The sequence below is a fragment of the Onychostruthus taczanowskii genome, unplaced genomic scaffold (genome assembly GCF_017590055.1).
Source record: "Onychostruthus taczanowskii isolate IOZ18803 unplaced genomic scaffold, ASM1759005v1 scaffold7, whole genome shotgun sequence".
Classification (NCBI taxonomy): Eukaryota; Metazoa; Chordata; class Aves; order Passeriformes; family Passeridae; genus Onychostruthus; species Onychostruthus taczanowskii.
In genome coordinates, this window is record NW_024504786.1 from 10,960,985 (window position 1) to 10,975,172 (window position 14,188).

Genomic DNA, 14,188 nt, shown 5'->3' on the forward strand with positions numbered 1-14,188 from the left:
TGATAAATAGATAACATGAATTTACCTTTGGAAAAACTGTTTGCATAGCACTTGAGTGCAAGTTTGCATAACAAAATTGTAACTAATGCCTGATTATTATTTTTCTGATTTGATACCACAGACTAATAGAACAACCCAGGCTGGAAGGGATCTCAGAGGGCCAGCTCATCCACCCTCCTGCTCAGAGCAGGGTCAGGTTGAGATCAGGTTGCTGGAAACTTTATGCAGTCTTAAAAACCTCCAAAGATTTTTAACACAACTGTATGAACTCTCTGGGCAATCCTTTCCAACACTTGACTGTCCTCATGGTGAAAAGGGTTTTCCTCATATCTTGTTGAAATCTCTCTTTTTTCAATCTATGTCCAATGTCATTCCTTCTCTCTCTGCCGGGCTGGGGTTCATGTAACTGAGGGCTGTGACAAATAAACCTTTTAATTGCTTTTAGTTGCAACATCCTTCAGGGATAGGGAGGCAGGGAATCTAAAAAAATGTATCTGCTCTTTATGTGCTGTAGTAAAAGATGAAAACTCATCCTTGTATGTAAGGAAAACAGAGTTTCAATGAAGATCTGACCCAGACACAGGAGAGCAGTTTTCCTATAAAAGATGCTCTTTCATTGCAAGGACTATTGTAGGCTAAACATTTATGATATATTTTCTTTCCAAGGAACTTTTTCAATCTCCCTGAGCATGCTGAAGTCATTATATAGTTACTAGAGATGCTTTGTCCAGATCAGCTTACTATAGGTTACAGTTCTGCAGGAGATTAAAAATGATGGGCTGGTAGATATCCTTCTAAAAATACTCTTTTAAGTAATGTGTATCTGCATTTCCCAACCTTAGAAGAACATATGCAAAAGCAAAGGAAATACAGCAAATAATTGAGGGCAAATGATATGTAACAAAGTGAACTTTTACCATTGTATTTATTTAAATGAATGGAAATGTCAAAATTGAAAGCAAAGCACTCCAGTTTATTCACATATTTTACATTCAAAGGACCAGGAGATTTCTTTAGTATTTTTTTGAAAAATAGACTACTCTTTTTTCAAAAAACTCAGCACAGGCATGGAACATACTTAATGAAGCCTATCATTGCAGTGCATACAATGAAAACCTTGTGTATAAGGAAAAAAAAGATAAAAACTAAAGTTGACCATTACTAAAAAAAGATTTCCTTTAATATAAATAAAATTCAGACTAGAGCTTTGTTTTAACAGACAACACAACAGTGGAATTTATTAACAACTACATATTTACAGTGCCTCACTGGCAAAAATACTGGGCTTCAGGTGAGATCCTAGACACTTCCTGAGAAGGCAAAGTGGACAGGAAATTGCTCAGAACTTCACATAATTTTGGTACTAAAAGGGTGAAATTAAAGCATCCTTTTCAAATAAGTCAGATGCCATAGGTGGAATGGTTGATGCCTCGTGTTTGTGCTCTGATCTGCCAAATGTGCACCTCAGTACTCCCTTTGATTTTAGTGGTTCTGTACATACTCCTAAGGTTAAGTGCAGGATTGAGTCAAACTCGGGAGCCTCAGAGGAGACAACTGCTTGACTCAAAGATGCTATGAGAAAATTGCTGTAATTGGAATTTTACATGGTACAGAGCCACATTACCTTGAATTAAATCTGTCTTCTGCATGGGTGATTTCCACCACTTTAATTTGATCCCGGATTCCAACTATCTATGAAGTGACAGACATGTGAAAGCATCTTCTTCCCACAGCCTCCAAAATCATAGTGCCAGTTAAGCAGATCTCAGTCTTTTTCACAATTAAATAAAACGAGAACCAGATCTTTTTCAAAGTATTCACAAAATAATATTTCAGTTATAAAATGACTGTCCCACAATTCTTGTATCAGATCTGACCTCAGCTCTTTAGATCTAAACAATTCTTTAGAAGTTATAAAAATAAAGGATTGATTAATATACAAATATATATTTCAGAGTGATAAGAGAATAATATTAAACAAATTCCTTTTTTAATCTACTTTAAATTAAAAGAAATGTTTTCAAAAGTCTAGGCTGAAGCAGATCTTTATCTATTGACTCTTTAATGGAACCCATTCCCTGCAGATGGTCACATACAACTTAATGTATGAAGTTTTTTACTACAAAAGGATGGTGAATATGTTTCCACTAGCAAAGCACTTCATAAAATCTGCTGTGCCAGTTGGTTTTGGTATCTTGCTTTCAAGAACCGCAGATATTTTTAATATTAGACACAAAACCTCAGTCATGAAGTCTTGAGATTCTTTAGAAATTTGTTTCTTTCCCTTTTCTTTATTAATATTTGTTTTGCAATGGTCCAGTTTGTTGTGTATACTGTTAGTATACAGAATAATACAGATGTTCTGCATGAATGCACATGTATGCACAAAACCAGTAATTCAGTTAAGAGATATGCCTGCTCACTGGGTCATTTCATACTTTCACAATGCCATATTTTGCTGTAATATCCATAACAACACCATGTAGGTTGCTTCTTTCTTCTGCTGAGATGCTTTTGGGTGCTTTCCTTCCCTTTATCTCAAGCAGCCAAAACAGCAAGGAACATTTTTGAACAATCTATAATACTCCTCCTGAATCTGAAATAAAAATATTGAATTTCATTATGAAATAGATTTATTAATAGGTCTATATGTCTTTGAACTCATTTTGTACTGCTCCTGCCACTAGATGTTTTAAGGTGGGGCTGATATTTACTTTAGGACAGACCACTGAAGAAAGTATCATCCCAGGCTAGTGTGGGTGAATCTTGCTGCTAATTGAAAAGACTGGAGGGTTTATTGCCCACATTGTGCTATTTCATCAGGTTAATGACACTGTAACCAGTTTTACAGTTAAAAAGCCCCATTTTCCCATGTTTCATACTTAGTTTTAAAACTGGAGAAAATATGTGAGAGTGTAAAAACCGGACAGAGGTTCTGCCTCCACTGAAGGCAGAAGCTCAGCTTCAGGGCTGGGCACCTGGACAGTGCAGGGACATGAGACTGAGTCACTTCCACAAGGAGCAGGATACTTACCTTCCTAGACAGCACACAAAGAAATATGAAGATGAACATCCCCTGGAATGCATTGAAGATTGTAAAAAGATAGGCAGTAACCACAGATCCCTGGACCACATGGAGGACCCCGAAAATCCAGGTAGCCCCAAGGAGGAACAGGAGAGCAAGAGCACCACGGGCACAGGATCTGGACAGGAAGAAAACATTGTGAACAACACACAGGCACATGCTGCTTGCCTTCTCCTCCACTTTGGGTGCTGAATGCTGCCTTGGAAATTTTTTCACAGCTGCAAAGGCCTGAGAAGTGCAAGTGCAGGGGCTGCTCTTCGGGGTGTGCTGTAGCACTGCAGCATGAGCAAAGTCACATAATCACTTCGGAAGAGCAAAGGAGTAAAACTGGAGGGCCTTAAAACACTGGGTTCTTTAATCTTCAGATATGTTTTCTCTGGTGTACTGCAGCACCATATGATTTGATTTAAATCTACTGTTAGTGTAATTCCCCAAGGAAAAACATATGTCTGTTATGAAGCATTCCCCCACTTTTCCTCCTCCCCCCTATCTTCCTCAAAAAAATAACCCAGAAAAATGTTCAGTATGCTCTTAGGTCAGTGCATGTACATGACATCAAAGGATTCCCAGGCTGCCTCTCAGGTTCACTGCAGAGGACGGTGCCAGTTGTAAAACCAGAATATTTTTAAAATTCTGTCTCTTAAAAAAGAAAAAAAAAATGTTTTTAGAACACAAATACTCTCAAATAGTTCCTGGGTCAGCATATTGATGTCTTTAAATTGTAGGAACTGATTTGCTAAGATTTTTTTTTCCAAGATGCTGTAGAGCCCTGCTCACAGACTTGCACAAATTACAGCATGTTGTCTTGGAAATGAAGCCACTGATTACTTTCTTATTCTTTCTCAGCTCAGTCATTGCAGGACTTCCTTTGAACAGCAGACATTTTTAGCACTGTTCTCCTGAAAATGAATAATTTTCAACTTCATTAGAAACAGGCCACCACATGAAGCTACGAAAGGTAGGAATAAGAGAAAGTAATCAATCAAACAATTGCTAAATCCTAACTATAAATCTAGTGCAATGCATTGAAACTGCAGGAGTGTTCCTAAGCAACACAAACAGTAAGTTGTTTTCAATGTTCCCTGTAGTACACTTCAGCTTTTCCTGCACAAACGGTTTTCAAGGTCCCTATAAATCAGTTTTAAAGAGAGTGAGTTGATGGAAAAATCATAGCAGCATGCAAAGTAAAGAATCTGCTCCATCCCCCCAGTGCCACAGAACCATAATGTCCTACTGCAGACTTTTCCCAAGTAACGTGAGTGGCTCCCATCTCTTATCACTTGTTACTTCAAGGCAAATATTTTGGTCCCATTTCAGACATAGATTTGAATCCTATTTTGCCTTGCATTGAGGCTGTGGAAAATACTTAAGAAAAAAAGACAATTATTTCTTTAACTTTGCCATCAGCTTTTACTCTCTGGTTGATATCAGCCACTTGTTTTCTTTGTGCATCTTTCACACACACCCTATCATACAAGGTATGACTCAGTGGGAATAATGATTGCAAATTTTATGTCCAAATATATATAAAGGTAATAACAGAAAAAAAAAATCTTTCTTTTTCTACAAATCTCAGGATATTAAACTGTCACTTTTGAATACTCATTATCATCTCTGTCTGTATTTAAACGTACAGAAAGAAGGTAGAATTTGTACTGAATGGCAAACTTACCTTATATTTTCATAACAACTGACTTCTGGCTTTAACATTGCAGTGTGTCGAAATACTTTATAAATAATGACTCCAAAAGCCAACAAATTAACCTGGGGGGAGCGAAGAAAAAACCTTTTAGTTCAAACCAGGATACCTTTGAATGCCAATAACTGTTAAACATTTAAATTAAACAAGTCAGATAAAATTTCTGTGTATCTGAAATCTACAGAATCCCGTGCCAGAAATGGAAAAAGCCCACCCTGTTCTGATTCACTTCTATTAAAAAAATATGAGCCCTGAAACAAACATTGATCAAACAGGGATGTCCCCTACCTTATCTCAACAGTATCACTACCAGCAGTCTGCAAACGTTTATTGATTTTATTGGTAAATCTCTTCGATTTCCTGCTGAGATTATTTTTCCTAAGTAGCAATGAAGGAAAGGAAAGAAAAGGGAAAGGAAAGGAAAGGAAAGGAAAGGAAAGGAAAGGAAAGGAAAGGAAAGGAAAGGAAAGGAAAGGAATTTAAAAAAAGGAAAGAGAAATTCAGAAACTCCCAAAAAACCTTCTGCCCTCTGGGTTTTTATTGTACTGTATCATATTGATCTTGGAATATGTGTGTCTTTTGTTGCTAAATAACATTAATAACCTCATATGATTTGAGGTCTTTGGGGTGTGAAAACTTTCAAGTGACAGAAAAATCTTAGGGGCTTCCTTAAACAATAATATAAAAAGTCTGGCTTTTACTGAAAGACTTCTTGCTGTATATCTTCTCTTTTATGGCTTTTTTTCATAGATGAATAGTTTTGGTATTTTTTCCATGATTTTTTACAATGGCTTTGCTTTATTTGAGTTTGAAACAAAGAAAAGCAACTAAAATAAGCAATTTTGCAAATGATGCTCAGTTGTGATTCTGATCCTCTCTTGGCTTGTCTAGGCTTCACTGATCTTTCAGTTAAATTTATATTACATTCCTTTAAAAATGTGGATGGTTGCCTTCTTACTTTGCAGCATTTAACATCAGAATATATTTAAAATATTAGTAAAGGAACCAAATTTTAGCTCTGTGTCATTCAGGTACTATTTGTAAATCTTTGGTTGCAATCCCTTGGTCAGTTCCTGTGGGCTTCCAGCTGTAGAATGAATAGAATTAATGCCATCCCCAAGTTGTTTCTCCAGAAAGACTGTATGGTTTTCCCTCTGCTTCTTTTACTTAAAAAAACAAACCAAAAACCCAACCCAAACTAAAAAAAGGTCTCTGAAATAAAAACAAAAAGCTGCTAGAGCACAGCACCACTAGAAAAGGAATCACTTTCATTTGTTAACACTCATAAGGTATGTCCTTTGAACATTTTTCTTGAGTCAAGGGGGGAGGATCTAATATTAAAGCAGTCTCTGCTTTAATTAGCTGCATGCTTCTAGTTTAATGCAGCATAATATATTTACAATTTGATAAGACAAGCGATAGAGCTGATGAGCAGTTTAGGGAATTAATCCTTGAATACCTTGTACTAGTGCTGATTGTGAGAGCTATTCTGCAGCTCCTTATCTTTAAAATTGTAATCTATGATATCTCCTAAACCAGCAATTTTTCAAAGTTAATTATGAGTCAGTCAGCAGTTGTGGATAATTATATGCAGACTTACTTTTATCTTATATTTGTTGGTGAATAATATATCAAATAACTTCATGCATACACTGTAATCTGCATAACCCACCTAATGTACTTATTAATTTGAAAAAGGTAGCTGGAAATGTGATCAAAGTACCAGAAGTATGAAGAACACACTGCAACTTCTTTAGAAACTGCCAGAAATAGGTTCTGTGAGAAGCTGCATGGGCCAACCCCCCTTTCCCACAAAAACAGCTGCAGAACTGGCAAGGTTTTGGTTTTGCTGAGCAAGGACGGGGCGGGCAGCAGCTCCATTTCTCCTTGTCCCAGTGGGGCTCCTTTGCACAAATACCATTTGCACTGTCCGTTTCACAGCATAATAGGATTTGGCCTTCTGCATTAAAGTAATACCCATTAACTATGATCTTTTCATTCACCAACCCATTCTAATGGGAATAATCTGTATGTATCAGGAGAGCAGGGGAGGTTAACACCAGCTTCTTGGAGTCAGCTGCCAGAACACAATTATTGTACAATATGTCTCAGGTAGCCTCACAGGAGGTAGTGTTACAGGGTAATGAGGGTGAACTTAACTTCTGAAACACCAGCTCGTTTCCAAGATTTATTAAAGTCTTAAGTCAGTCTTTGCCCCATTTTTAAGCACTCCATTAATAAAAAATTTCTATAGCAAAGTGAAAGCGCATAGACTGGCTTTACACAATGCTTCAACCTAAGTTAGAAACCTCTGGAACTGCATCCCCCTTTGAGGGGGGATGAAATGGATGACAACAAAGTTGTAGTAACTACCCTGTGACACAGAAATGAAGCAAAGCACGAGGGAAAACAATAGCATGAACTCATGGGTAAATCCAGGAGGGAAAAACTAGCTAATGTAAACAATGTGTCAAGTGCAGCCTTTGGAGAAAACTGGTAATCCAAAAGATATCCCAAAAGGTATCCTAAACTTAATGCATCCTGCTTCAACCTGATACTCTGCTGGTTCTTTGCTGTGAACATACCAATGGCCTCAACTATTTCTGGGAAATGTAAAGTAAAAAGTTCATATTGGATGGCAGGACTGAGTATAAATACTAATAAGTTGAACTCATTAGGACTAAAGGGGAAATAGAACTGATATCCCCAAAGAGCTTTATGTGTTCCAACAAATGGAACGAGAAGTCAAATCACTTAAAACACCTAGCCAAAAGATACAAGCACATAAGACATTTGAATTTGTATCCAAAACTGAGTTTCAAACAGGCAGAAATTGAGGTAGTAGGCTGTAGAAGTAATCTAAAATATAGATGTACACAAGAAGTCCTGGATCCTCAAATTTTCTGTCTGAGAGAGAGGGGGTTCTGGGTGAGAGACACTGAAACATCCAAAAAGTTTTGATTGCTCCTTACAGCCAAATATTTTTTTATACTTACTTTGGCTGCAATAATGTGTTTTCATTTTTGTAACTAAACCACAGTCTTAAGATCTTGTTGAGTAAACCTTCAATGATACTATAATTAAGACTGCCTTAAGGTGACAGGCAAGGTGAGTGAGAACGAGGTGGCAAACTCAAGGCGTGCTGTCCCCGGAGAGGGAGCAGGCTGGAGCAGAGCAGGATGTGCAGGCAGCTGTGACACCGTGCTCAGGACAGGCTCTGCACAGGGCCAGCCTGGGGACGAGTTACCTGAATAATGAGCACAGTTATTCTGCAGCTTGGGGCAAACCCAGAGCGTGAGGTGCTGTGGCCTGGCCGCAGTTTTATCAAGTGAATAACGATGCTACAGTGTGACAAGGGGAGTTCTGGTGCCTTTGTTTTCAGTGCTATTACATGGCTGAGCAGTCAGAGAAACTGCTGCATGTCCTGAGAGGGGCTTCTCGGCAAGTCTAATAGACTAGAGGGGAATTGCATTGATTCCAAGCCCTGAACTGAATAATTTTTTTTTTGTATTTTATTTATTTAACAAACCACCCCAGACTGCTATTGGGCAAACAGTGCACTCAGTCCTTATGATTTTACAAAGAACACCTCTGACTTTCTCCCTACCAGGGCAATTCTCTGAAGTGCTGTGCATCCTGTGCCCTGCCTCCTCTGCAGTTCAGTGGGAATCATGTTTCACTCATCATTGCTCAGGTGCACTACAGGACTAATTTCAATAATTAATCTATTCCTTTCTTTTAAGTGGTTAATCAAAGTCAAGGACTGATACAGAAAAAGCCTCCACTCACAGCATCTTCAGGGAATCAAGTCTCCCTAAAGATATTTGTAAAAGTATTTTTAGCCTTCTTAAATTCTAGAAATGTTGTGGGATATTTATGAACAAATGGAAAGCTTAAAATATATTTGTGTGAAATAGACAATGAACAAGAGCAATTATTAGGATGTCCATGAAATCAGGATTCTGTAGATATGGGTAACTACATTTATGTAGCTGTATAACCCTGGATAATCTCTAAGGAGATACAAACCTGCAGGAGCTGGGTTGTATTGTACACCTGAGATGGAGTTTAAAGGAAGGATGATAAGTGTTATATCTCTCTCTGGGACATCACATATGAAAAGGGTCAGAAGGATTTACAGTTTTAGAGTGAATTCTGGCCCCATTAAGCTAATATGCAGAACACCAGTTAAATAGTAAAACTCCTATTGCCACCAGCATTGTCAAGGCTTTATCACTACACGCCACAGAGAATGGCAGTCCCAAGATATTCACAGGCAACAGTGGACACTGCTGCAGGTTTTAGCACTTAGATGTGTCATGGATGCAACTGTGGTAAACAGCAGAACAGTGAACTTTTCCTGCAGCTGTTTTGGGGATCTCCATGTTACAGTTCCCATGCTCAGAACTGTGATGTTGGTGGGTTAGGCCCGGCAGGCGCACAAGGAAGAGTTTAGAGCAATCTGGAGTGGTACAACTCCTAGGATCAGATCTGACCCACAGCACTGATCTGGATAATGTCCTCTTGTAGGAGAGAAAAAGCAATTTAGAATTCAAAGACATTTCCTTATGCTCTCCTAATCATCTGGTTAACAATAAGGAGACTTTGCCAAAGGAATTAGCCCAATCATATGTATTTTAGAACAAGGATGGGAAAAGCAGTGTATGGAGTTAACCTACCTCCATCTATATCTAGGATAGCTCTGAAAATCTGCTTGCAGATTAGTATCCCTCCCTCTGTCTCCCTAATACCTGAGCAGGTGCTCCTGCCATGAAGGAAAGCTGGGCATGGACAGAGCAAGGTGCTGCTGCTCTGGCTGCCACTCCTATCAGGTCTGTGACTGCCCTAGCAGAGAGCACTGAGGAATAATCTCATCTATTGTCTAAGCAAATGACCAGCTTCTCTGTGGATTGCTAGTATGTTAGAAACTAAGTAATAACATAAGAATGCACATGTAGGTCCTAAAATCCTAAATGTTCCAGGCTGCTGGAGTTCTGCTAATAACACATTGCCTAGCAACAGCTATATTTAAAATAGGTCCTTAATTCCACTCTGAAATGTACCTATTTTACATACTGGAAGAGTATTGTAGTGTTCTGTCCTCAAGTAAATATGATGTTAGTGCTTCACGCTGCATGAGATTCTCCCTGTGTAGATACAGAACGGTGAATAGGATGAGCTGAACACTGAATAGGATGAGCTACACAAAATTTAATAAAACTTGCAAATAAAAATATTTGCACTCATGTTGAAGAGCTGTAATTTATTTCATAATTAATTACAATTAAATTGTAAGACACAGAGTGAAGTGATCTATCATCGTTTTGCTCCATCAAGGTAGCTGAAAGCTGTCAAATTTGACAACTAAGACATCTGTTTTCCTTCTTCCTCCCTTTCTTTTTTTAAAGCAAGAGAAAGAGCACTTGAAAGCTCAGAGGGGAATGATCTGTCTTTCATGGTGGTAGCTAAGTTAGCACCTGGACTTCTGGTGGAATTAAATGGATCAGGACAGGGTATTCAAAAAAAATTCGTCCAATACTTTTTTTCTTGAGAAATGTCAGTTCATTAGCACTAAAAGACATTTACTGTTTTAGACTGTGTTTTCACCAGGAAACGCTTCCTGACTAGGATAGCTTTTCTGAATAAAACCAGAAAGGACACTCCTGAACAATGAAAATCCCTGTGGACAGCACATTTATACAGGATGTTGGAGACATGGGGCACAGTTTTCTGTTTTACTTAATATTCAGACTAGGCTGTGACCCTTGGTTTCTCCAGCTCTGTAGAGTTATTCACTTCTACTGCTACTGCTGGATCTATTCCATGCCATATAAATAATTAAATATTCACTGGAGCAGAAAGACCTGGATTTCCCTCACCCCCTGGTTCCTCATCCAAGATTATCCAAAGACAGTTTTGTTTAAAAAACAAAACTGCTGCAATTGTTTAATATGAGGCAGAGGTTTTGAGACTATTTCCAATACACATTATTTATAGAATGAAAAAGGAATTAGTAATTTCATGTACAAAATCTTTGTGTAAAAATATACACCCCAGCCTTTCAAAAGTTATTAAAACATTTCAAATACCAGCCTTTAAAGGCTCTCTAGTGTTACAAAGAAGAGAAGGTATAAGAAAGAGGCAGCTAATTCTAAAGACTCAGACATACTAGTTCTGATTCAGTCTGAGCACTTTACATTCAAACTTCAAAAATGAAACCCCCAAATCATTCCCTTTTCCTTTCTTAGTCTCTGTCTCAATAATTGATGAAACCATCTATATGCTGATGTCAGATCTCACAAAAAAGAATGAGAAAATTTCTCCTGCTGCTCTCTTAGGCATATACTTGAATTTTTTACATATATCATATCGAATTTGGCTCTTTCAAAAAATGTCTGAAGTTCAGAGCAGCTGTATCTGTATCAGTCTGTACAATGACCCTCATTACAAGTGTTTGAATTAATGAGCTTGTGATGGTCTGAGTTCTGCCACGGAGAGCAATACATTTCTGTCTTTCTGGCTGGATGGCTAATGGCTGGGTAAAACGGCAACGTTCAGTGGGTCATCGTTATTTCAGTCAGGGGAGAAGGGAATTAAGTTATTAACAATACAACCGTTTAAGCTTCAAAATGAAAATGTATGCTATATTAATTGCATAAAATTGGACACAAGCTGGCAGTCAAACAGTCAGGGTTTGTCTCCTGACTGATTTATCTCATTACCATGTCCCCAGTGAATATATCTTCTTGAAATCTTTGAGTATACAACAGCAGTCTTATCTGGGAGTAGGAAATAGAACAAAAAACATTAATGAACCCCCTTTAGGCTGTATTTTTGGGAAATATTTTCAATTATTCAGGGGTAGAATTTTATGCTTCTAAGATTTTAATGATTTCACTTGTTTTAAAAGTTAAAACACAGCCAAATTAGTTTATTACATAGCCTTTTTTTGTGGGGGGGGGAAGCTCACATAGGATTGCTTTTTATTTATGAATACTTCAAAGTTTTCTTTTACATACTTCAAGCTATAGAATTAGACTCAAATAAGTGTTTCTTTATATTTTTAGAACACTTAAAAGAAGATGTAAATAAATAAATAAATGGGGGTTCCATGCTTTTCATCAGGGTAAACAGCTTTGCGGACTTGTGCATTCAATGTTATTTCTTATTGGATTGCAAAACCAAACACATTATTTACTGTCAGCTCTGCAGCCAAGGGCAGGAGGGATGAACCAACAGAGCTGTACCTGACCTCACCCATAAATGTTACCCCAGTTAGATCCAGTGATAGGACTGGGGTCTATTTTGCTCACAGTGTAAATAATTTCTAGGTTTACTCTTCTTTCCCAAGAAGCTTTTGAGAAGATGTATTGTCTTGTGAATTGGGAGTGACATAAATCAGGCTGTTTAATGAACTGATTCAAGTTACATCAAAAAGTTCAGACTACACATTTGCTCCTATCCCTATGGTTTCCTTGCATACATGGAAACCTTTCTTAGGCTGCATCTGGAGCCTTGTGCAGGAGCTCTGCAGGTGTTTTACACAGCAAAGAGGAGTGAAATAGTTGTACATCATCTTTTAGTACAACTAGCTTCAGTGACTGGATGATCTACCAAGAAGGAGAAAGTATCAGGAGCATGATTGAGATGTGAAGTCTGAGAACAAGCTGTATTTTCAATTTTGGAGGTCTGAATATTTGTTAGAAAGCTATCCGTACTTTCCACAATTTGCCAAATCCTCTTGAGGATTTGGTCTTTTGCTTTTTCAGAACTATCTATGATTCTGCTGTGGACATGGTCACAAAATCCCATGGTGTGATTTGTTCAAAACCACAAAAACTTCTTTTAGTGTCCAGGTGAGATTTCCAAGCACAGTATTCCTGTGCAATTACTATAGTGAATTTAAGTTCACCTCTCTGAATGCCTGTCAAGGATGAATCAAAGGGGCAGTAGGATAGTGGAAGAAAATCTGATTCAAGTGAGATGTCATGTGGATGAAGTCATTATGTAATTGTTAAGAAAGTCCAAAAGACCTCATCAGTCTGTGCTAACTACCTAAAGCAAACCTATGGTGTCCTTTCAGTGAACAATTTAGGGTGAGCATATATGTTTATAGTAATTGTGCTTAGAACAAGGCATATAACAGAACCACATAGAAGATATTAAAAAATTATAAAACCCTAAAATACAAAACAACAAAACCAACCTATTTCAGTCAATTGTGTGGCTTTCCTGAAAAAAAATCCACAAAAGCTGATTATACATCCACTAAAAGAGTGGGCACAGTATGTCTTTCTAGAACTGAAGGAGGATGTGTGAGACATTAATCTGTGCTGAGCTCTGGAACATCTCAGGAAATCTGCAGCCAGCTGGCACATGCAGGTGCTCTTCTCCTTTCCCTTGACATCCACCTGTGCTCCCTCCCCTGCTGTGTCTGCTTGGTTCACTCTGGGTGACAGAGGACAAGCTTGAGTTTCAACTCTAGTGTCCTTCCAGTGACTGCAAGGGAGAACTTCATGTAGTTTTTTCTTACAGAACTACTAAGTTGATTTTTTAAAAAACAAACTTTTGTTTGGAACATCCTTCAAGGACACTTCAGCCTTCTGTGATGAATTTGTTACTATGCAATAACATAGGATCAAGTAATTTTTCTAATTACTTTAATATAACTAATGGACACACCCTCTTTTTTCTAAGTATTTCCAGGGACCATAGAATTGGGGATTTAATGGCAGAGAGCAGGAAGATAAAACCTGGATTCATGTGAAAGCTCTGGTCTTGCTGAAAAATTTCATCCATTGGGTTTGGCAATATGGGAGCTGTGTCTTGGAGATTGAAGCTGATCCTGTCCACTGAACAGGGAAAGTATTTTCTGACTCAGTTATTATTTAGCACAGCAGGTATTGTTGCTGAACAGCACTGTGGTTTAAACAAATCTGTTTCAAGCAAAGTTGCAGACTCGGTCTTTAATGCCACTATATAATTAATTCTCTCCACTTTATCCACAATGGCATAGGAAATGCCATGGAGACACCTTTAACTGAAGCCACTGAGAGGCTAATGAAAAGGGGACTATTACTCTTTAAAAAAGAATAATAAAGGCATTGCTAATCCCAGTAGGAATTTATTTCCACTAAAAAGGCAGACTGAGAAATAACAGTAGATATAAAAAAATGTTTAAAACTGCTATTTTCTGAAAAACATACAATAAACAGTAGAGTATATCTTTTACATCTATCTAAGAAACATAACTAAGCATTTATCACACAAAAAAAAAAAAAGTAGAATTTTTCAGAGCATAAATATTCACTGAAAAATGTGTGGTGGCGCTAGGTTTTGTAGTGGTGGTAGTCAGAGGTCAAGCAACATTTTTGATAATAATAAGAATATCAAGAAATGTCAGG

At 37.8% G+C, this 14,188-nt stretch overlaps 1 protein-coding gene across 2 annotated transcripts in view; it reads right to left on the reverse strand.

Moving 5' to 3' along the window:
* Positions 1-906: 906 nt before the first annotated feature.
* Positions 907-14,188, reverse strand: part of ADGRL4 (adhesion G protein-coupled receptor L4) — a 73,423-nt gene continuing 60,141 nt past the window's right edge. For both annotated transcript variants that reach the window (XM_041421436.1, XM_041421435.1), the window contains 3 exons: positions 4,758-4,849; positions 3,035-3,203; positions 907-2,596 (listed from right to left, as the gene is read on the reverse strand). In XM_041421436.1, the coding sequence (XP_041277370.1) occupies positions 2,534-2,596; positions 3,035-3,203; positions 4,758-4,849 (324 nt within the window). In that variant the 3' untranslated portion in view covers positions 907-2,533. The remainder of the gene's footprint in view (positions 2,597-3,034; positions 3,204-4,757; positions 4,850-14,188) is intronic.